The sequence below is a fragment of the Staurois parvus genome, unplaced genomic scaffold (assembly GCF_062004578.1).
Source record: "Staurois parvus isolate SC_StPar_1 unplaced genomic scaffold, SC_StPar_1.0 ptg000205l, whole genome shotgun sequence".
In the NCBI taxonomy this organism is placed as follows: domain Eukaryota; kingdom Metazoa; phylum Chordata; class Amphibia; order Anura; family Ranidae; genus Staurois; species Staurois parvus.
Genome location: NW_028318001.1, coordinates 1,079,995 through 1,105,497, shown reverse-complemented (window position 1 = coordinate 1,105,497; position 25,503 = coordinate 1,079,995). Strand labels below are relative to the sequence as shown.

The 25,503-nt window shown below is 45.8% G+C and overlaps 1 protein-coding gene across 1 annotated transcript in view; it reads left to right on the top strand.

Annotated features, from left to right (window-relative positions):
- The window catches only part of PRKDC (protein kinase, DNA-activated, catalytic subunit), a 378,101-nt gene that overhangs the window by 105,107 nt on the left and 247,491 nt on the right, over positions 1-25,503 (top strand). The window contains exon 24 of the mRNA XM_089678402.1: positions 23,267-23,430. Coding sequence (XP_089534528.1) covers positions 23,267-23,430 — 164 coding nt within the window. The remainder of the gene's footprint in view (positions 1-23,266; positions 23,431-25,503) is intronic.

The following is a 25,503-nucleotide window of genomic DNA, read 5'->3' as shown; positions in this document are numbered from 1 at the left end:
ATTATAAATGGTTTCCAAAATTTTTTACAAATAAATATCTGAAAAGTGTGACATGCATTTGTATTCCGCCCCCTTTACTCTGATATCTAAAAATCTAGTGGAACCAATTGCCTTCAGAAGTCAACTAATTAGTAAATAGTCCACCTGTGTGTAATTTAATCTCTGTATAAATACAGCTGTTTTATGAAGCCCTCAGAGGTTTGTTAGAGAACATTAGTGAACAAACGGCATCATGAACGCCAAGGATCTCACCAGACAGGCCAGGGATAAAGCTGTGGAGAAGTTTAAAGCAGGGTTAGGTTATAAAAAAAGCTTTGAACATCTCACAGAGCACTGTTCAATCCATCATCCAAAAATGGAAAGGGTATGGCACAAATGCAAACCTACAAAGACATGGCCGTCCACCTAAACTGACAGTCCGGGCAAGGAGACCTTTCATCAGAGAAGCAGGGAAGAGGCCCATGGTAACTCTGGAGAAGCTGCAGATATCCACAGCTCAGGTGGGAGAATCTGTCCACAGGACAACTATTAGTCGTGCACTCCACAAATCTGGCCTTTATGGAAGAGTGGCAAGAAGAAAGCTATTGTTGAAAGAAAGCCATAAGAAGTCCCATTTGCAGTTTGCCAGAAGCCATGGGGGGACACAGAAAACGTGGAAGAAGGTGCTCTGGTCAGATGAGACCAAAATGTAACTTTTTGTCCCAAAAGCAAAACGTTTTGTGCGGCGGAAAAGCGAACACTGCACATCACCTTGAACACACCATCCCCGCTGTGAAACGTGATGGTAGCATCATGTTGTGGGGATACTTTTCTTCAGCATGGACAGGGAAGCTGGTCAGAGTTGATGGGAAGATGGATGGAGCCAAATACAGGGCAATCTTAGAAGAAAACCTGTTAGAGTCTGCAAAAGTCTTGAGACTGGGGCAGAGGTTCACCTTCCAGTAGGACAACGACCCTACACATACAGCCAGAGCTACAATGGAATGGTTTAGATCAAAGCATAGTCATGTGTTAGAATGGCTTAGTCAAAGTCCAGATCTACATCCAATTGAGAATCTGTGGCAAGCCTTGAAAATTGCTGTTCACAGATGCTTTCCATCCAATCTGACAGAGCTTGAGCTATTTTGCAAAGAAGACTGGGCAAAAACTTCACTCTCTAGATGTGCAAAGCTGGTAGAGATATACCCAAAAATACTTGTAGCTGCCATTGCAACGAAAGGTGGTTCTTTTCTTCAAAGTACTGACTGGGGGGGCTGAATACAAATGCACGCCACATGTTTCACATATTTATTTGTAAACATTTTTGAAAACAATTTATCATTTTCCTTCCACTTCATAACTATGTGCCACTTGTGTTGGTCTATCACATAAAATCCCGATAAAGTACACTTACCTTTTTCGTTGTAACATGACAAAATGTGGAAAATTCTACAGTATGAATACTTTTGAAGGCACTGTATTGTATGCCTCAGAGCAGGTGCAGAGCTGAACTGCAGGGGTCCAGGAAAATGTTTGCCCAGAGTCCAGTCAATATTATAGACCTATGAATGTGAACCACACCACCCTAATATAACAGTATGTATCCAATAATAGTAGTGCACCCCCGGTCTCCAAGATAACTCTTCCACCCAGGAAGTCCAAAATCAAAATATGTTCTATAGTGTCCAACAAAGTCTCAATTTATCCCCATGCAAACGTATTGAATCGTCATGCTTCTTAATAGCTTTCATCGGTCTTCAAAGGAAAATTCCTCCTCTTCCTCTGTAGACCTCAAAAAAATATACTACACATAAGGGTAATGCGCTATGTGTAGTATATTTTTTTCAGGTATAAAGAGGAAGAGGAGGAATTTTCCTTTGAAGATCGATGAAAGCTATTAAGAAGCATGAAGAGTCAATAAGTTCGCATTGGGATGAATTGAGACTTTGTTGGACCTTATAGAACATATTTTAATATTAAAGATGGCCCTGCCTGCATTGTAGCACTATGGTGATGAGTCACACAGCCATTTGCTTTCAGGCATCTTGGGGATTGCACACCATTTGACTCAGTCTTTACAGAGTAGTAGAAGAAATAACACGTGTGTACATTGCGCTCTTGGCGGAAAATGAGTGACAGGAATCTGGAGCAGCGGATTAAAAAATTTAAATTGTGTGAAAATTGGTTAAACTACAAGTGAAATGTTAGCTCTGTTACAACAGGCTTATGGTGAACATTCCACAAAGAAATGAAGTGTTTTTGAATGGCATAAGTAGTTCAAGGAAGGGCAGGGAGTTCGCAATGACACAAAAAAGTGGGCAGCCAAAACAGCAAAGTACAGATGCAAATGTGGACAGAGTGCGAACCCTTGTGCACTCAGATCAAAAATTAAGTGTGTTTGAATGATGATAGAAGAATTGAGCATGAACTGGGAAACCATTTTCTGCAGAACGGAGGATTTGGAAATGAGAAAGATGTCTGGGAAGATGATGCCTCGAATCATGACAGAAGATCAGAAAGAATGTTGTCTTCAAATTTCATGCAATCTTTTGAAGAATACAGAGGTGCTTGATTATTTATTTTTTACAGGCCATTCCAGGAATTAAATTGTCATACCTTGTATTTGGGTTGTGGTTCCTTTAAAAAAAAAAAAAAACACTAGGTAGCAAGTAGTCACACAAAGTGGGGGAGGAGGAAAGTTATATGAGAGAAAGACAAGGTAAAGGTCCCCGGGTGTTCCTGCCAGACATCCAGTCCCGGTATTCAGGACCCATTTTTAATGCCTGTCTTTGCATCCAATTCTAGCTCTTATCTCAGGCACCTAATTATCTGCCTACTTGACTAAGGCACAGTTCCTTGGACAACGAACAGCTTTAATAAATCCGTCACTGTGCAGGGCTCAAAGATTCCAGGCTACTTCTCTAGCGCCACTGTCTCCACCTGAGTTGGATCCCGAAATGCGCACCATAAAAGAGACAGACATAGAAGTGAATGAATTGGACCTGAAGGCAGTGCTAGAGGAGGCTGCGGAAGATTTATTCACCTGGCTTATGAACCTGAAGTTATGGCTCCACACAACATACTTGCCATTGTAGATGTCCCCACTTCTGCTGTGCGCAAAAGCCGAGGCATTGTCACTTGAATCTCTCCTGTCTCACCATGCCCCTTTTGGTATTTTCTTCTTTTAAAAAAAAAAAAAAAAAAATGTTATACTTACCTGGTCTGTGCAGTGGTGTTGCACAGAGTGGCCCAATTCTCCTCTTTTGGGGTCCCCTGCCAGCACTCCTGACTCTGCTCCCTTTCGCATACCACCCCAGCAAGCTGTTTTGATAAGGGGGGTACTCCTGCGGGCTCATTCCTGAGCCCTGCTGCCTACATCCATTGACACAGACTGCAGGACTTTACCCCACCCCATTCTCCCTCCTTATAAGAATTGATTAACAGCAGCAGGGGCGGACTGACAACTGATGGGGCCCATAGGGCCCCTGTGTCCTTGCCCAAACTCAAACCTATGAAAAAGGTACCAGGGGCATCTAATGGGGCCCCCACTGACCCTGGGCCCTCGAGCAGTGCCCGAGTTTCCAAATGGTCAGTCCTCCCCTGAGCAGGAGCCAATGGCTACCACTGCTATCAATCTTCCCTATGAGGAGAGAGGGAATGGAGAAAGCCACTGCTCTAGTGCACAGCGCTGGATCAAGATCGGGCTTAGGTAAGTATAAGGAGGGGTCTGGGGGGATCCTAGAACAGAATGTTTTTTACTTTAATGCAGGGAATGAAAAAACATTTAAGTGTTATTAAACCTATAACAGTAAAATCAGTCCGTATATGTAGTAAAGCATGCATGTTATACTCACTGTGGAATCTAAGGGGTTATTCCTCCGCATTGTGTAAAAAGACCATTTAATCCTGTGTTCTCTAATTCTCCTCTTCTTCCACAGTCCCCAATCCATCAGCTGATAGTACAGAGCCCAGTTGGGTGTGTATTGCTAGAGAGGGTTTTTTTTTTTTTTTCTTTCGGGAGGGTGTATGTGATAAGCACACAGCCAATTGGCACTGTCCAGACAGAGGGTCAGGGGTCATGCACCCTCATAGGACGGACAGTGGAGAATGAAACCTCCTACAAGATTAACCAGTGCTCATCCGGACACTGATAGAAGTCACACAACTGCTATATACCTCTGTAGAGAAACGGTATTTAGCAGTTTATATTTACCAAAATAATTGAATTTCCATTTTCTGTGTACTGTGGGAGACCAGATATAGTGAATGCAGGGTCCTGGATTTAGTATCACTTTAAGACTTTAGATTCATGTTGGGGATTCCTTGTATAGGAAGTTTGAGACACTCTTAAATGTTCTTTTTACAATTGGGGGCTCAGCTCTTCAATTAGTTTTTTGCTGCAATCTTGGCCCTAAGCACTTTAAAGGACATGTTTCGTCCTTTTCCAAAAACCTGTGGCCTCTGTCCCTTGTCATAACCCATAACCTAGGTGTATCTCAGATCAGCTTTCTTAGGAGCTCAGTCTGTTTCTCCCTGCCCTGCAGAAACTATCCTTTGAACCCATGAGTGATATCCCCTTAGATAACCTCTGCAAAGTGGCTGCCTTCATTGCTGTTATGTCTACCAGATATTTCTCTGAGTTATTGTTTCTCTTCTTAAAAGGAGCCATTCCCCATTCTTCCCAAGGACAAGGTGATAGTCGTATGCCCAAGATCATTCTTTCTTCCTATGGTGGTATAAGTCTTCCATCTCAATGAAGACATAGCCCTTCCTTCTTTAAGCCTTGCTCCAAATCACCTGAAAGAAATTGCTGTTCACTGCCTGGATGTAGTTAGACCCCTCAGAATCTACCTCAAAGCAAAAGCTCTTATTGGAAAGATAGACTACCTATTTGTCCTACGTTCAGGACCTTGCATGGAGCATCCTGCTTCCAAGTCAACCATCTCTAAGTGGAAAAGACAACTTATTGCCAGAGCTTACACTTGAAAGAAGAAAACTCGAGAGTGCGCATGCGCGGCCGGCGGGACGGACATGTCCCGATGAGGCTCCGCTTACCCGTCGGGTGACGGCACCCAGAAGCGGCGGGTCCCGGCCCGTGAAACACTCTGGGGGGATCCGATCCCCTGGGCAACCATCCCGGAGTCTGATCCGCCCGGGTCTGCGGCGGATCCTCCGCTCCAAGTCAGAGTACTCTGACTGAGGACTCGATCCCCGCTGCGAGCTGTGCACAGGCCCGCCCACTGCTGCACACAGCTCACCTCAGCACACAGCTCACCACTGCACACAGGCTGAAGAGGGAGAGAGCTGGGGGGCTGAATTCACTATAACAGCCCCCCCGTCCTAACCAGCAGCAAAATGGTTAAAGGGGCATCCCGGCACCAGGTACCCCCATCAACTAAAACAATCAAAGAGGCCCTGGCAAAGGCCTCCACCAAAATGGCCACCGCCCCAGCACGTGGAAGCAAGCATGCAGAAAGGGCATTTACAGCTCTGCAGGTCCCGCAGCCCAGCCATCCCTGCACGTCTGAGGGTGAGTCTGATACTGAAACCGACGCCCCTACACAAGCCCTGATGCTTGACCTTACATCTCCTGACCTCTTATCACGCTTTGAAAAAATGCTACACAAAGCTCTGAAACAAACCTCAGACCGCATCACTGCCATGCTATCTAGGGAAATCCGTGAGCTAGGACAACGCACAGCGGACCTAGAACAGAGGGTAGATGGTCTTGACGCCTTGCTTCAGACACATGCGGATGACCTGGAGCTTCTGCATGACGAAAACGCAACACTATTAACACGACTGGAGGACTTTGAAAACCGAGTGCGGCGCTCAAACTTACGTATCCGTGGCCTTCCAGAAACGATAGTCGATGTCCAATCCACGATAACAGCTCTGTTTCAAGAGCTTGCCCCGGCTATCCCAATCGACAGGTTGGAATTGGACAGAGTCCACAGGGCGTTAGCGCCACGACGCGCAGATGGTCCACCACGCGATATTATTGCCAGGCTCCACTTTTTCCGTACTAAGGAGCAACTCCTACAAGCTGCCCGTAGCGCGGAATCTCTACAATTCCAAGGTCATTCCTACCAATTATTCCAAAATCTATGCCCCACAACAATCTCCAAGCGCAGGGCTATGAAACCCCATCTACAGGTGCTTCAACAATACGCTATACAATATAGGTGGAGCTTTCCTTTCGCAGTGCGATTCCGATACCAGTCCCAAGATTTCACATGCAAAACTCCAGAGGATCTTTTAGACACCCTACGGGTCCTGCAACTACATCCCCCAGCGACGCCTTCAGAAAGCGCCAAGCGGAGGTCCACATCTCGCTCGCCGCGGAAGTCCCTCCCCGCACGTGCAACTGAAGGTCAATCCAATTTCCACAAGAGAGGGTGTTTTTCGTCTCCAGGACTAACCTCACAAGATACCATGGACTGAACGCGGTCCTACATTTATTCTTCTCTTTTTCCCCCCTTTTTTATGCCACACACACCATACGGTGTACTCTTTTGGTTATCAGGGCGGTTAATACCGTTGTTATAATTTCTCCCTCTACCTGTTGAATTTTGGTTGCCCCACTACCCGGGGATTGTTCTTCACCCCCCTTCGGTGCTACATTGTTGCTTATATTTGGGATCCTGGACTCTGGCGACATGGGAAGCTACACCCCTGCGCCAGTGTTGTCTCACCTGCACTACTAATGCCGTCTGAGTCTAGGATCCTTGATTTTCTTGAATGTTGAATGTTCTTTCTATGTACCTGTGTTTTTGTTTTTTACCGGGACCTTGCCACAGTTTGTTAATTACATTGCTGTCATCCTCGCGGTCCGCGTACCTGCACACTCCACCCTAGCCCCTGTGTTATTGGTTATTTATTAACACTTGGGGTACTACTGTTCCCTGGCCCACCCTGCTCAGGGTGTCCTTGGGAACCCACCTTTTTGGCCACTAATGGCCTACTACACCCCATCTTTCCTGTTACCTGTCTCATACCGTACCCCCCCTCCTTCCTTTCAACATGACTCCATGACTTTGCGCAACACACTCCGTAATGCTCTCATCCCCAACAGTAATTGTCAGGCTACATCCCGAGTGAGAGGGCCCTGCTATTCAAACCACTATGCACTTTATCCATGGGCTCGTTGAATATCCTTACCCTGAATGTACAGGGTCTCAATATTCCACAAAAACGGAATAAGGCTTTTCGAACCTTTGCAACACTTAAAGCTCACGTGGTCTGTTTACAGGAAACACACTTCACTCCCAACTCCACTCCTAAGTTTTTTGGTCCTCGATACCCTCAGGTCTATACAGCCTCTGCCACCACCAAACGCAGGGGGGTATTGATTGCTTTCCACCGCACAACACCTTTCACGCTATCCACCGAAATCAAGGACCCAAAGGGTCGTTACCTCCTGTTAGTAGGGCAACTCCTAGATGTGGATGTCACCATTGTGGCATACTATGCCCCAAACCAAGACCCCTTACCATTCCTCTCCCACCTACTATCGGTTATAGACCACCATAAGCGCGGAACTTTAATTGTTAGCGGAGACTCTAACAGTGTAATATATCCCTTTCTCGACAAATCTCCTCAACCATCCCCCGTCCCTGCCCCTAAACAAACCTTCCAAGCCATACTACAACGTTATTCTTTGATAGACATATGGCGGGAACTCAACCCAACTAAACGCCAATACACCTTTTATTCTCATCCCCACCAGTCATTCTCCAGGATAGACCATATTTTCATTACCACCGCCTCTTCCACTCGGCTTCTGACCTCTGAAATAATTCCAATCCCCTGGTCTGACCATTGCGCCGTATTCACGGCTATGGCATCGTTAGCTGCATCCCCCACTGAATCCTCTTGGATCATTAATGATAACCTGCTTGCAAACCCAGCACACTGTCTAGAAATCGAAGCAGCATTAAGACTATTTCACTCTTAACCAGTCGCCCGATATATCCCCTCTCCTGTTATGGGAAGCGCATAAACCGGTATTACGAGGGTTCTGCATTAGCAAAGCATCTTTCTTAAATAAAACCAAAAGGCAACAACGTCTTTTACTGGAGCAAACCTATGATCGTTCCCATCAAACCTTTCAGACGGCTCCTACGCCGGCCAATCGTGAAGCCTTGGAACAATCTAGATTGGCTCTAGATCTCTTTCTCACAGATCAAGCTGAACTCTCACTTCGTAGATCTAGACATAAATACTATACTAGGGCGAATAAACCCAATACATTCCTCGCCCTCTCTCTTCGTAGGCTCGACCAACTCACTAAACCTATCCGGATTCGTACCTCCTCTGGCAACCTTACCAGTAACCCAGGACATATTCTACAGACCTTCCATAAACACTTGTCACAGCTCTACTCCTCTTCCACACCTTTTGACCCCGCACAAGCTGATATGCTTCTCACTTCCATTTCCTTTCCGAAACTCTCAGAGTGCCAGTTGGCGACGCTTGAGCGACCCATCTCCCCTGCCGAAACCCTAGACGCTATTAAAAATCTAAAATTACGGAAACGCCCAGGACCAGATGGCTTCTCGGCTACCTATTATAGGAAATTTGCTCATTTCCTCACTCCCATCCTTACTAACGATTTTAACGCTTTACTATCAGGCCAAACCTTCAACCATGAAACAGTGCAAGCGAACATCTCAATGATCCCAAAGCCGAATTCTGATGACACGCAGTGGTCCAATTACAGGCCAATCTCTCTCCTTAACATTGATATCAAGTTGTTAGCAAAAATCCTCTCTTCACGTCTTAACTTGTGTATTGGTTCTCTAATTCATAACGACCAAGTGGGCTTTATCCCAACTAGACAAGCAGGAGATAACATCAGGCGTGCATCTCTTTTAGCTAACTTAGCCAGGTCTCGTAATATTCCTGCCTGTTTCCTCTCCCTAGATATCCGGAAAGCATTTGATACCGTCTCATGGCCATATCTGAACTATATTTTGCACCGTTGGGGTTTTGGCTCACACTTCTTAACCTGGATCTTCTCGCTGTATCAGGAGCCTTCAGCCAGAATTGGGTATCTGGGGCACAGGTCAGCTCAGTTCCCGATTTCTAGAGGCACGAGACAGGGCTGTCCTCTGTCCCCCCTGCTCTTTGCCCTGGCTATAGAGCCCCTAGCCCTCTTAATCAGAGCTAATCCCGATGTTAAGGGAATCGAAATAGGGGGCACACATCATAAATTATGTCTCTTTGCAGATGACGTCTTGCTCTTTCTCACATCTCCAATGACTTCCTCGCCTTCCTTACTCCGGCTTCTCGAGAAGTTTGGCGAGCTCTCGGGCCTAATAATAAACCCTAATAAATCAACAGCACTCAACATTTCTCTCCTCCCTTTAGAATTGGTGCACTTGAAGCAGATTTTACCATTCCCTTGGTCACAGTGCCATATCCCTTTCTTGGGAATCAAACTGACTCCTAAGCTATCAGACCTTTACGCAGCTAATTATCTTCCAATGCTAAGCCACCTTTCTTCCCTTTTGACCAAATGGTCTTCCCTTCCCCTCGCATGGCTAGGCAGAATAGTAGTTATTAAGATGTCAATTCTCCCAAAAATTCTATATCTGTTTAGAGTCGTCCCAGTCCCAGTCCCCCCTCATTACCTCCGCACACTGCAGCGTCGCATCTTTTCCTATGTTTGGGGCAATACTCGCCCTCGTATACCTCGCTCTACCCTCTTATCGCCCTAAGCTCAGTGGAGGTCTAGGCCTACCCGATATTAGCAAATACTATCTAGCAGCGCACTTAGCCCAGTTACCTAAATATCATGCAACTTTTGAAATCCCTCAATGGGTTGTGCTTGAATCGATTGAATGTGACCCCTTATCCACAGCTAACTTGCTCTGGTTGAGACCAATTGACCGCCGCACTATATCCAACCCCATCACGTCTCACTTCCTATCCTTGTGGGACAAATTGAAAACCCGCTATCTCCTCCAATCTCCACATAATCCTATGCTCTCGTTCCTGCGAAACCCAGCTTTTCCCCCGGCCTGGCAGACACCCTTTTTATTCAAAGCCTGGTCCTCTGCTAATTTATTCCGTACGCATCACTTCCTACAGAGGAATAAGTTTAAATCCTTTGCCTCGCTGCGGGAAACACAAGGCCTCCCAGCCTCTGAGATATTTCGGTACTTGCAGTTACAACACTTTTACGCCCCCTACACCACAACAATCAATCGACCAGACACCATGTCTATTTTTGAACGAGCGTGCTGCAAAGACCCTCATAGACGCGGGCTTATCTCCTGCTTATATTCACTCTTTACTACCTCGATTACCACTTCCCCCCCTCTGTATACCGACAAATGGGAAGTGGATTTGGGTAAGGAACTTGATCCGTCTGAATGGGACCATATTTGGGCCAACACAAAATCATCCTCACAGAACATCATAGCATTGGAAACGAATTATAAAGTCTTAACCCGCTGGTACTTGGAATCGCAAAATTCACCCCTAATTACTCGCCCAACTGTTTTAGAGGCTGTGTAGACACAGGAACACATTACCATATATGGTGAGACTGCACAATAGCCCGAATCTTTTGGGATGAAATTTTCGCCATGTTATCTACACTTTGCACTACTACCCTACAACCCGACCCAATCACCGCCCTACTCAACCAGTGCCCCCCTGGCATCTCCAATTCGCAATTTAAGCTCATCATGCAAGTTATGACAGCGGCTAAACAGGTTATAGCGAAATCCTGGAAATCTCCCACCCTAAGTGTCGCGGCCGTCAAAACCAGAATAACGCAAGCCATGATACATGCAAAGGTGGAAGCCACAATTCTCGACACGATTCCTAAATTCTTACGCATATGGAGCCCCTGGGTAGAGTGCTTTCTCCCGCCTAATTTTGACGAATCACTCCTTCTCGCCTGATTTGGGTATTATGTGGTAAAGATACTGTCATTGGCCCTTTGTACACAATACGTAGGAGTTATTGTACACCTGCCGAACGCTCATGGAGTCATTGTTGCCGTTCCACTTCCCCTACCCCCCCCCCCCACCCCTGTCTGACCCGCCTTTAAACTTCCCCCTATTTCTCTAACGCATTTGGGAGACATCATTTTGATTGGCTGGAACAATAATGTCTTTTGTTGTCAACTGTCTTGGAAATTCGCTTTAACGAATTTCTCCTTACCGTGAGTACTCGCAGTTGGATGCGCAGAAATCCCCCATAAAGCTGTGTGAATCTCGCTTACCACGACTGTAGCTAAACTACACGATTCCTGCCCATCCAACTACTTTTAGCTTCTGTTGAAATGTGGGGATGATGGAGCTCCGTTACCCTAGAATGATCAAACGACACTCTCAGGATGATGGTTGAATTCACATAAGGGCTGGTTTCAGACTCAGCCCCTGGTTTTATTAAAAATACACACATGCCCCCCACATGAATAAAGTCAATCCCCTCCCACCGAACAATGCAATGGGGAGTGCCTATACACAGGATGTACATTCCGATTGGAGCATAGCCTTTCCTATTATCTATCACTGGTCCTCCCCCATGAGCCTTCTGAGGTCAGCAGACTTCCTCCCCTTCCCCCCCATGAGCCATCTGAGGTCATATTTCCTGTCCTACTAGCTCCCATTGGCATGCAAATCCTTTGTACAAGTATTCCCTAAGCTAAACACCAGTCTGTACCTGGATGGGCCCGATACGATCTTTATTAAAACACATCCATCCAAGATACAGTTTCAAGTTGGTAATGGGTTGTAAGATATGCATAAGCCTACACGTGGAGTTCACACCGCTTGGCGCCTTGCGTTATGAAGCCCATGTGGTACTATGCTGCTGCTATGTGGATACAGGCCCACGGTCTACTGCCAGCGACATTCGCATCGAATGCCGTGGTGGTATACACGCCGGTCTATAAGCGCAGATCTGCCATCTCATCCATTACCAAGCTGAGTACTGTAATACATACATTGTACATGCGCATGGCCCAATTGCAGCCTTCAGAGCTTTAATTAAGCCACACGAGAGACATATGAATAACACTCATATATGACACATTTAAAGTTCGACCAACAATACAAAATTTCCATGACATTCCCTCCTGTTTTATCATATTCTCCTCGTGTCCCTTCTTGATCTTCTTCAGCTTGATGGGTGTAGTCTCAAACCTCAAAGAGTTCCTGTAGTTGTCCCTGAGAATAAAGCTCCACGGGGTACCTGAAACAACAAGACCCGACGCAGACTCAACGCAAACAGGCTTGATTGAAGCAATGATCCTCAAGAGCGTTGGAACCTTCACTACAGGAAGGCTCTTGCAAAATCCAACAAACAGACTTGTGGTATGAATAAGGCTTGTGATCCCACGGTGGTCTGGGGAGATCCAGCAATAGATTCTCAAATTGCCCCTGCAGACGGGGCCACACAAGGCTGGTCTCGACCCAGACAGTTTTCCAAATCGCAGACACAAACCATGATGAGGCTTGAAGCTTGCTTGAAGGTCTTGGAGAATGTGGTCTTCAGAGAGATAAATTAGAGGGAAGCCAGGACGTAATCTGTAGAGAAGGTGGTTGGTTGGTGAGGTCTTTCTCCGATCAGTGGTTGGAGTGGAATCCCAGGAGCGGGCATGGAGATGTGGTCGTCTGCCCGAGCTTGGCTTACACGGTCGATGAGGCAACAGGAACATCTCACCGCGGCATATAAAAGGCAGATGAAAAAGAGAAGCATCAGGACATACACTCCCACTTCCTTCAACCAAGATCCGATGGAGAACAGGAAATCTCCCAATCCTCCCAAACCCTTGAACGGATTCCAACCCTCACTAGCTATAGCTCTAGCTTTTCCCTGTAGTTCACTAACTTTGTCCATATGGGCCTGGACCTTGTCATCGGTGTCTTCTATCCAAGTACAACAATCCTCTCCGATGAACTCACAGAACCCCCCTTTGGCGGCTAAAAGATAATCAAGGGCCATCTTCTCCTGAAGCACTAAAATTCCCATCTGCCGTTGTTCTTGGGCAATTTCTCTGACAGCCTCTACGGTCTCATTAAACATACTATCCACGATGACAGAAAAATTGTTCAGGCGCTTCATAAGTTCTATTCCCCATCCTGTCCATGAGGGGAACCAAGCCCATGCCTGGTCGCCCTCAGAGAACAGCTCTCTGCGAACTCTCCCTGCCATCCTTACCTTCTTGTGGACCATCAACTCTTCATGATCCATCACTACATAGGATGCGGGGACTAGCTTTATGAGGGCACACGAACCTTTCGCGTTCTGGGGAAATGTTCTATAGGCTGCCGAACCACACAGAAAATAGTATGGACCTGTCAGAGCAGAGCAGGAGGAGTTCCTCGTTCGGCCTCTGGCATTGAGCAACAGTTGCACAGACTGGGGGATTGCTCCCTCAGTCTGCACATCACATCCGTCCTTCCAACACATGTGGTCTGGTCGGTCAGTGTGGTTACTCAGAAGGGAAGTCTGGTTAGTCAGATTGACAGTTATACCTCCCTCACAGGTGGTAGTCCCAACAAACTTGTTACCTGTGCCAAAGCTGATGTTAAAGCACACCTGAGGGCTGCCTAGCTGTCCAGTTACCCATAATGGACTGACGAAGGTCCTACAGGAGCTAGAGCTAATATTGGTGCTAAAACTGATGTTACCTGCTAAAAATGTGTCATTAAGTTCTACCGACAAATGTCTACGTGGGGGCTGACCAGGGGTCCCTTGCTTTTTCATGCCGACGCGGATGTCATATAGGGCATGAACAGCGGCCATTGCGGACATGTGATGACTGGGTGGGGGCTTAGAGCATACCCAACAGTTGGTTTTGTTGGCGGTTCTGGCTAAACGCAGGTGCATTTTAAATAAAAGGTTGGGGTATCTGCCGTCTTTTCCTCCGTTCACACACATGTATGACATACAAACAAAAAGAAAAAGGAAAATGACACCCCTCATTCTCTGGTGTAGCTGAAAAGCTTCTTGCAGTGGCTTGCGTGCACCCAGTTGTCTCGTCCCTCGAGTTTGAGTGAGGTAGGTGTCGTCAGCTGGACTTGGTATGGTCCGGTGAACCGTGGCTCGAGGCCGGTTCTTTGATGTTTCTTTCGGACGACCCAATCACCTGGCTCAATAGAAAGAACACCAGTTATTGCATTTGGATCGGGGAGCGATTCGCGAACCCGATGGTGTATCTTCTGCAGCTCCCGTTGCAGAGATTGCACATAACCTGTAAGCTGTGAATGCAAAGACGACAACTGTTGAGGAAAGTACAACCCTGTTTTGGGAGGTCCCCCAAACAACACCTCGTAGGGTGACAGCCCATGTGGTTGCCGAGGGGCATTCCGGATGGAATAGAGGGCAATGGGGAGACACTCAGGCCAAGGTTTTTTGGTATCGGCCATGATTTTGGAGATCCTGTTTTTAAGGATTCCGTTGAGACGTTCAACCTTACCGCTACTCTCGGGGTGATACGGGGTGTGTAGCCCTTGGTTGATGTGAAGGGCTTTACATACCTCTGCAAAGATCTGTCCAGTGAAGTGTGACCCCCTATCGGACTCGATGGTTTCAGGTAGACCCCAGCGGCACACAACCTTAGACAGGATTTTCTTCGCCGTGGTACTAGCGTTGGCACATGTGACGGGCCACGCTTCAGGCCAGCCTGAAAACATATCTACACAGACCAAGGCGTATTCGTACGACCCACTCTTTGGTAACGAGATGTAATCGATCTGGATGCGTTGGAAGGGGCGTTCAGGTTTTGGTGAGTGCCTTTGGGGTATTACTACCGTTCTGCCAGGGTTGTGTAGGGCACAAACTAGGCAAGAAGCTGCAAAGGTAGCTGCAGCAGTACTGAACCCAGGTGCAATCCAATGCTCGTCTACCAACGCACACATAGCCGTCTTAGATTGGTGCCCAGGGTAGTGAGCCAAGTGGGCCATCATGGGGAAAAGGGACTTTGGCAAACACCATCTTTTGTTCAGGCACCAAATGTCATTCGACCCTTGGGAGGCTCCTGCTGCTGTCCATCTAGCCTTCTCCTGCAAACCCACCTGCGATTGCAGTTTTTTAAACTTGTCTAACGAAACCTCTGAAGGGATGGCCAGCATCAGAACCCCCCTTTCCTGAACCAGTGCACCGGCCTTTGCGGACCGATCTGCCAAAGCGTTTCCACATGCCTCCACACTAGTCTCAGTGGTATGAGCCTTCACCTTAAGAACAGCAATCTCCCGTGGCAGGCCGAAAGCAATGAACAACCTGTCAATCAGTTCTGCATGCTTCACCGGTTTACCAGAACTTGTGAGAAATCCCCTCGCTTTCCAGATGGGACCAAAGTCATGTGCAATACCAAACGCGTACCTCGAATCCGTATGAACATTAATCCTCTGACCTTCATGTAACTCACATGCCCTGGCCAGTGCCCACAGCTCAGCTTCCTGAGCTGACATATGTGCGTTCAGAGAGCCCTTTTCCACAACATCACTTTCAGTCGTGACCGCGTAACCAGTGTGTGGCTTACCGTCTTGGGTGTAGTACCTGGACCCATCGACAAAAAGATTTTTCGCTTCCGGTATTGGCGTTTCCTTCACTGGGCTGATCGCCGCTGACTCCAGTTCCATCAAAGACATGCAGTTGTGTCCTTTGGAAGAGAGATTAGTAGTGGACAAAGAAGACATGTTAGTAGAAGAGGTGTTAGTATTGTTAGTCGGGTTGCAAAATTAAGCACTGTCGTTGTCCTCCCCCCCTTTCTCGTCTTCCAACACAGGAAGAAGAGAAGCTGGGTTAAGAATAGTGCATCGTTTGATAGAGTGGTTAGTAGGAGTTAGGAGGGCTACCTCGTATTTGGTCAATCTTGCTGCAGAGAGATGTTTAGCTTGGACCTGGTTTAGGATCTCTTGCACCGAGTGCGGAGTGTAGAGTGTGAGGGGTGAATCCGAAACGATGTCACCCACTTTTTGGACAAGGACAGCACAAGCAGCCACTGCCCTCACACAACCCGGGGACCCTTTGATGACTGGGTCCAGAGCGGTCAATAGGTACATGATGGGGCGGTACTTGGTTCCGTGAAGTTGGGTTAGTACTCCGGTTGCATGGCCCTGACTTTCGTGACAGAAAAGGTAGAAAGGTAGGTCATAGTTGGGTAGACCTAGGGCTGGTGCTATTGAGAGTTCCTGAGTCAAATCTTGAAGAGTTGACCAGTCGTCATCTGACATTTGAAATGGTGTTTTGGATGTCAGCTCATACAGGGGACCAAGTTTGCCCGAGATATTGGGGACCCAATCTCTGCAGTAGTTGGTAAGGCCGAGGACGGCTCTCAGCTGACGGTGGTTTTTGGGTCTCTTTAGGTCTTGCAATGTCTGCACTCTTTTTGGGTTGTTAGGTGCCTGGTGCCCTGAGAAATACAATGCCCCAAGAAGATGACTTTTTCCTGGCAGTTGTAATTTCTCCTTGCTGGCCTTGTTGCCCGTTGACGCCAGATGGTTGAGTAATGAAACAGTATGTTGATAACAATCCTTTTTAGTGGGACAGCAGAGGAGCAAGTCATCAACATACTGTAACAACACCACCTCTGGATTCATTGGGGTCCACTGATCTAACACGATTTTCAGCTTGCAGCTGTATTCCGAGGGACTGGTTACCGCCCCCTGGGGGAGACGGGTCCAGGTAAGTTGTCGGCCCTGGAAGGAGAAGGCAAAAAGGTACTGACACTGGGGATCTAGGGGTACCGAGAAAAACGCGTTTGACAGATCAATGACGGTAAAAAATTTTGCATTGGGTGGTACGGTTGCCAGCAGGGTGTGTGGATTGGGCACCAAAGGGGCATCACTGATGATGATTTTGTTTACCGCTCTCAGGTCATGTACCAGCCGGTAGGTGGTCGGTTGACCCGGTGCTGTCTTTTTGGCTACTGGGAATAATGGTGTGTTACATGGCGACTGGGTTGGGGTGAGGACCTTTATCTGTAGATAATGGTCGATCTGGGTTTTTAGGCTGTCCATTTGAGCTACACTTAAAGGATATTGTGGTAGTTGTGGTAATACGCTTCCTGGTCTGATGTTGACTGTAGTTGGAGGTACCGGCAAGAGACCCACATCATATTTATCTGCTGCCCAAACTTTGGGGTCAACTTCAGCCAATACGTCCAACTCCAGACAATATGTAGCCTCGGTGAGATAAGGTAGGGCCAACAATGTGCACAGTCTTTCTTCCGACAGGGCACTACTCACCACAACACCCGATGGGGTGAACTCCATGACAGCTTGAATGTCTGACAAGATGTCCGCTCCCAAAAGATTGATGGGGACGTCATCTGAGACCAGCACTGACCTGACAGCCTCAGTGTGCAGACCTAACCTGCAATGGAGTGGTTTGGTGGACTGTAGAGACACCGTTTGACCTGTGAGACCTACCGTCGGTGTGCTTTCCCCTGAGAGGGGTACCTTGCCTTGGATGTCCTGTTTTCGCAAGACTGTTCTGGCTGCACCGGTGTCGATGAGGCAAGGGAGGGGATATTTTAATTCCTCGAGAAAAAGATGGATCTGGGCCGACACCGATTTGCCAACTTCCTATGAGGATTCATAGGAGTTACTTACCATGGTGGTCATAGGGGCGGAGGACTCATCAGGAATGAACTGCCACCGACCTTTAGGTAATTGGGGACAGCTCCTCCTCATGTGCCCCGCTTGGTGGCACTGGAAGCACCTGGGTGGGGGCCTATCCTTCCTGTGACCCAGATCCCTTGGTTTTTCGTGTGGGGTCTGGGACATAAGAACTTTGGCTTTGTCTTGTTTTCTTCTATCCATTTCCCTCTCTATTGCCGCAAGAGTGGAAAGGATAGCAGGGATAGACATCTCATTATATTCGGGTCGGGCCAGAACCAGCCTTTCCCGAATTTTAATATTGATGCCTTCCAAAAATTTGGCCCGCAACAGAATGTGCGTCGCGGTCACCTTTACCCCTTCAGTTGGAGCATCAGGTCCAACTTCCAGATCCGCATCCAGTGCCGTCTGCTTGAGACGGCGCCAGAAGCAGGCGCTTTCCTCATTAGGACCCTGGGTGAGCTTCATCATGTCCGTAGTAGAGGTAGCACCATACATTTCTGGAAGCTTTGCCTTTAGCTGTGTACAGAACTCTTTGCCCCCTGAAGTCATCTCCTCATGCGTGGTTATAGAGCACCCTGCAATCACTGTACTGGCCACTTCCATGCCCACCTTAGCCCGCAGGATCTGCGCACAATCTGACCCGCTCATACCATAGCTGAACTGGTTTTGTCCAAACATTCGAGCAAATCCTCTCGGATTGACTCGATAGTCCGGGAGCTCAGCCAGAATAGTGCGGATCTCTGCCGGGGTGAAGGGGACATGCCAAACTACCCGTTCCCCTAAAGTCCGTTCCCCCTGTGCATTGGGAGGACCTTCAAATTGCTGCACCCTGACTGGATAGGCCTCGGTCCGGGAAGAGTGCAAGGGCTGACCCAGCATCATCGGTGGGCTTAGATTAACCACCTCGCTTACTGCACCTTCAGGTTTGAGGTCCCTCAGATCAGGGTATAGCTGGGGGGCAGGGGTCTGATCAGTGGTTCGTAGCGCTTTGATGCAATCCGCCCTGTTTCTTAACCGGGTGTCTATTCCCCTTGATTCACAGATAGTCTGCAAATCGGTTGTTGAGTAGGCTTCATAGTTGGAAACAGAAGGAGCTGGGGTGAAGCAGGAAGAAGGGAGAGGTAGAGGTAGAGGCTGAGGCATAGATACAGAAGACACAGAAGGTACATCAAGAGTGATGTCACTAACAGAAGAGACAGGTGCAGTTATACTTCTCTCAGCCACTGTTGGTTGTTGGGGAACCCCAGCAGACCCTGATCCTGCCTGCCTTAGTAGAGTCAGCCCTGAAAGAGCTTCCTCCACCTCTGACACTGGATCCTCCTGTTTTATTCCCTCTGGAGGCCAGGTATACATCACCTGGTTCTTCCGGACAGACACCAGTTTATGTATGCCCTGCTTCCCTAATCGGATTGACCTGTGAAGCCATAGCTGTGCGATCTCTAGTTCTGACGCCTGCATTCGTGGTCCAAATTCAGAGATGAATTTTTCCCACCTCCATGCGTCAAATGTACCTTCCCGGGGAATTTCCCATCTGGTACCCTTCGACCATTTATTCCACCTTTTGAGGGGTTCTGTAGACTTCCCCCCCAAACTCACCTTCATCAGTTGTGCAGCTGTCCTTACCCTGAAGAGGGCTGGTTCCCCCTCTCTCTTCATGGACTGACTACTGCCCATCGTGACTAGTCACTGGTATATATCCCGCGTCCGGGTACCTGTTTACCCCCTGGAGCACTCGGTGGGATCCTACCGAGAGGCCTGATTCCACCACTTTCCCTGCACAGCGTAATTTATGTGATACTTATCGATCACCCGAAGCGCATCAAGTGGCGGTCAGACTGAGAGCACACCTCCCACTCCCACAGCGCAATTTATGTGATCCTGACCACCCGAAGTGTTTGTGGTAACCAGGCTAAGTGTTATACTTCCCTGGACAGCCCACTCGCACAGCGCAATTTATGTGGTTCTCATCACCCACTGTGTTTGGCAGGCCACACCGCACAATGATGAAAGTGGCTTTTCTCTCCCTGCACACAGTAGCTAACACAAGTCAAAACAAAAAGAGGGGTTCTTGGATGTTACTTAGGGGTCACTGGTTGGCCGGGAACCTGCTAACTGACCTTTAGGAAATTTGTGTAAAGAAAAAAACTTTCCTAATACACACAGAAAAACCCTTTTTCAACCTGAAAAACTGTTAAAAAGGACAAAGTGGATCCTTATGAAAAACACGGGACGTGTCACAGTAAAACAATTACACAGAGGTGAACCAAAAAACTGCGCCAAGAATAACCCATTGCTGACGCGAAAATCAATCCTATCAGCGCCGCTAAACGATCTGCACTACACACGCGATCTTCACTGCAACCACCTAAAACCGTTTACACAAAAAGTCTGCTGGACGCGAAACACGCAACGCAGCAGCTTTAAAACAAACCCGCTTTACAATAAGGAACTACTTTTAACAAGAAAAACACAAGAAAAACATAATCACTATACAAGAAATCTATGTGCAAAAACCCAGACTTCACTGCGCTCACTAAATGTGGAACACGTGAGGGAAAAACTCGCTTAACACACTTTAAATTGGCCGGCAATACGCAAATTTAAAGCTAAAAGCAAACAAATGAAACTGTAAAAAATTTGGATTAAAAACACAATATGGGTCAAATGCATATAGGAAACTTCATGCACATTGCATAGAGATTACTGCACATGTGGTACTCAACAAAATGGCCACCAACAGGGAAAGCACATGGTCATTAACAAAATGGCCACCAAACAAAAGGAGTACATGTGGTTAGTCAAGAAAAATGACCCCCCACAGGGAAGCACATGGTAACACTAGAATGGCCCCCCACAGAGGAGCACACGGCAGACTCTAGCCTCAAATTTGCCTCTAACCTCTTACATAAAACAGACTTTTGGACAGAACATACACCGGACAATTACACAACAATATGAAGTACACATACAACACAATTTGGCACAATCACAGAACAGATATAAAACACCAACATGTCACACTAACATGCACATGTAACAGAAAGGACCCCCTGCTGCATGCTTGCTGGGAGCAGTAGTACCACAAAACACTGCACAGACTACATACAAAGATCTTACAACAGTTAACAATTAACCTAAACCTTTCAGCACTGTAATAATGACCTCACGTGGAGGGGGGTAGAGCAATCACCACAGTACCTACAACCCACAAATACTTACCTAACACTATGCAACAACTTTTACCCACTAAAACATATACCCGTTTAATTTTTGGTTGGAAGATTTTTAAACTTGACCAAATCCAGCCAACCAAACCCACCCCTCTGCTGCTCTTCGCAGAGACAAACCCTTGTCTTTCACCCACAAATCAAGAGTTTAGGACAAAAAACTAGGTCCTTGCTAAGCGGTAATTCTTGTTAGCTAACAGAGAGCGAAATCAGCCACACGAACGTGCAAAAAGCGATCCTCTTAATGGCAGAGAGACCTGAAATGTGCCGGCATACTTTTTGCTAGTTCATGATGGCCCATTCCCCCCTCGTGCTTGGTTAGCTATGCAAGAATACGCGTTAGTATCCACCAGGCTCGCCAAACTGTCTTGGAAATTCGCTTTAACGAATTTCTCCTTACCGTGAGTACTCGCAGTTGGATGCGCAGAAATCCCCCATAAAGCTGTGTGAATCTCGCTTACCACGACTGTAGCTAAACTACACGATTCCTGCCCATCCAACTACTTTTAGCTTCTGTTGAAATGTGGGGATGATGGAGCTCCGTTACCCTAGAATGATCAAACGACACTCTCAGGATGATGGTTGAATTCACATAAGGGCTGGTTTCAGACTCAGCCCCTGGTTTTATTAAAAATACACACATGCCCCCCACATGAATAAAGTCAATCCCCTCCCACCGAACAATGCAATGGGGAGTGCCTATACACAGGATGTACATTCCGATTGGAGCATAGCCTTTCCTATTATCTATCACTGGTCCTCCCCCATGAGCCTTCTGAGGTCAGCAGACTTCCTCCCCTTCCCCCCCATGAGCCATCTGAGGTCATATTTCCTGTCCTACTAGCTCCCATTGGCATGCAAATCCTTTGTACAAGTATTCCCTAAGCTAAACACCAGTCTGTACCTGGATGGGCCCGATACGATCTTTATTAAAACACATCCATCCAAGATACAGTTTCAAGTTGGTAATGGGTTGTAAGATATGCATAAGCCTACACGTGGAGTTCACACCGCTTGGCGCCTTGCGTTATGAAGCCCATGTGGTACTATGCTGCTGATATGTGGATACAGGCCCACGGTCTACTGCCAGCGACATTCGCATCGAATGCCGTGGTGGTATACACGCCGGTCTATAAGCGCAGATCTGCCATCTCATCCATTACCAAGCTGAGTACTGTAATACATACATTGTACATGCGCATGGCTCAATTGCAGCCTTCAGAGCTTTAATTAAGCCACACGAGAGACATATGAATAACACTCATATATGACACATTTAAAGTTCGACCAACAATACAAAATTTCCATGACACAACTACTACCTACCTGTTTTCGCTAGTAATGCATAGACAACTGTACTATGACCCTCATTCATATTGTTTTTTTTTCGTGTTTTTTTCATGTTCTATTGCCATTTCAATGTCCACTGTACATTGGCAATGTCTCTTTGCTTGTCTCACTCTGATTTATTGTTAATAAAATTGTTTGAACAAGAAAGAAGAAAACTCTGCCTGCGCTTTTAAGTACCCACTCCACCAGGTTGATGCAGGTTTGCTGGGTATTCCGACATCAGGCCTCTGTTGCCAAGCTTTGTAAGGCTGCCGCCAGATCCTCTGGTTATACCTTTTCAGAGTTCTACCAGGTTATTGTCTAGTTTTGTGTGGACCTTGTTCATGGAGCCTCACTAGGTCTTCAGTCTGTTGTTCCATGTTGTTGTTGGGCACTGTGTCATTGGCACAGTTTATTTGCCTAGCTTTTGCCCACCTCTTTCATTCTTTGCTTGGGAATGACCCAGGGTCTATGAATATTCATCCTTTGTCATGTACTGTATGATTAAGATTAATGAATTTTTACTTACCTGTATATTCTATATCTTGAAGTACAGTACAGGCCACAGGCCACCCTCCATTCTATTTCTTACTCCACATAGCTTGCTGCAAAACTGAGGATTCCGAAGTGGGGTAGGGTTATAAGTGGGACGCCCAGGGGACGTATCCCCAAACGCTTGCCAGGATCCAGTTACCTGGACTTTGTTGCCTATAACCCAGGGTCTGTGAATATTCAGTGTATGTCTTGTACTGTACTCTTAAGATTTGACATTTAAAGATAAGTGAACATTCCTTTTTGTTCTCATATTTTCAATTTTAGCATATGAGGTGTGTTTGTTACTATAAAATAGAGTGCTGCGAGAGTGCCTTTCTGTTCAGGGGTTTCCTGACGTGTCAAAACTTTCCCATATGGAAAGAACCTGGTATATGGTTAATGGCAATGAATACTTTTTCTTCAGATTTTAAGCTAGTATATTTAGTTTTCTAAGTCCTTTGATATTTACAAGATGAGGGGGTTATTTTTATCCATAATTGGTATTTGGTGGCATTTTTGTAACTTTTTTTTTTTTCATCATACATGTTTTAGGATGTGTTTTATTTAAGTGAAGTTTTATTTTATTTTTTATTCCTCCATTCAAAGCTGCATCAACTGAGGAAATGATAAGAAATCATGTGTCATGGGACACAGAGAAGAGGCTAAGTTTCCCTGTGCCTTTTGCTGATATGAAACCTGTGATCTACCTGGACACGTTTCTGCCACGGGTCACTGAGCTGGCGCTGTCTGCTAGTGACAGACAGACAAAGGTACTTTAAGGCTTTAACTACATTTCTAATTTTACTCATTTAACAAGTTAACTGATTAGCTTAGAAAATTATATGAACATTAGAGAATTTGTCTTTGACAGAATGATTACAGTATTTATAGCCATCTATGGTTTATTATTAGTTTGTCCAGAACTTTTACAGTGGGTATATAAAAGAATCCCCCCCCCCCCACCTTTAAAATCTAATTTTGTTGCTTAGCAGCCTGGAATGGAAGACACATAGTTTTGTTTTATCCAGCTGTATTGGCTCAGTGCAACGTACAGCATCCAAGTGACAGATAGAACACCAACATATCAGAAAAAAATGAATGTGTCAGTAGTTTGTTGAACCACCTTTTGCTTTAACCTTTATCCGCCCGGCCTATGACCAGATGTCGATGTCATTCAGGTAAATGCTTGCCTTTAGCAAAGTAATCTTTGCTATAAGCAAATTGTGTAAAAAACAAAAAAAAAACAAAATACTGATCACTTCCCCAAAGTAGTTCAATGTTAATATGGTAACATTGTACTACTTTGGTCATAGTGAAATATGAAAAAAAAAATCTTAAAGGAAAAAAAATGTAATAAAAAATTAAAAATAATAAAAAAATAACAAATTTTTTTTTTCTTTTTTCATGCTATCACCAGTCAGTGTCCCTGATCACCACCATGCCAGTTATACGATGACGCTGTACTGCACTGGTGACAGTATGTAAAAAAAAATAGTGAAAATAATTTTTTTTAATTTTTTCATTTTCCGAAAAATTTACAAAAAAAATACAACTTCAAAAAACTTGCCATGCCTCTTATGAAGTACGTCGAGAAATTAGATTGGCCGTCAGTACTTCAGGATTGATACATTTTCAGATATATCCCATAGTTTGTGAACTCTATAACTTTCCTACAGACTAAAAAATACATCCTAATTTGGGTTATTTTCACCAAAGACATGTAGCAGAATACATCTCGGCCTAAATTTATGAAGAACAATTATTTATTTGCAAACTTTTATAACAGAAACAAAGAAAAACGTGTTTTTTTTGTTTTTTTTTTCAAAATTTTCAGTCTTTTTTTTGTTAATTTAGCAAAAAATAAAAACCCCAGTGGTGATTAAATACCACCAAAAGAAAGCTCTAGTTGTGTGAAGAAAATTATAACATCTTAGTTTGGGTACAATGTTGTATGAACGCGCAATTGTCATTCAAAGTGTGAGAGCGCTGAGACCTGAAAAATGGCCTGGGCAGGAAGGGGGTAAAAGTGCACGGTATGGAAATGGTTAATTACAGCCTTTAGTTTATTGGGATAGGTCTCTGCTAACTTTGCACAGCTAAATTTTGCAGGATATGCCCACTTTTCTTTTCAGAACTGCTCAACTGCTCAGTTAAATTAAAGGTGACTGTTTATGGACTGCAGTCTTAAACCCCATTGAAAATCTCTGGAATGACTTGAAGTCTGAGCTCTGACTAGGCCATGCAAGGCCATTCAGACTTTTCTCCTCCAACAACTGTATGGTTATTTTTGCTGTATGCTTTGGGTTATTGATATGTTTGAAGGTAAACCTTCTTCCCTTTGCAAATTTATGGCAGCATATTTTCCTCTAGAATTTGATTGGATTTTGCCCCATTTTTCCTTCTATCCTGACAAGTGCTCCAGTTCGTGCTGAAGTGAAACACCGCCATAACAGGATATTACCACCTCCATGTTTTACTGTAGGAATGGTGTTATTTGGATGTTATGCTGTAATCAATTTCCACCAGACCTATCGTTTAGTGTTGAGGCCAAATAATTAATTAAATTTTAGTCTCATCTGTCCATAACACCTTTTTTCATGTGGCCTCAGAATCTTCAAGTTCAGTCATAACTACATGTGGCCTTTTTTGAGGTGTGGCTTTTTTCTTAAAACCCTCCTATACAAGCCACATTTGTGGAGAATTTGTGATGTCACATAAACACAATGACCACTGTTTGTCATAAGTTCCTGCAAACGCTTCAGAGTTGCTGTAGGCCTCTTGGTAGCCTCTCTGACTAGTGTCTTTCTGGCTTTTTCATCCAGTTTGGAGCCATGTCCTGATCC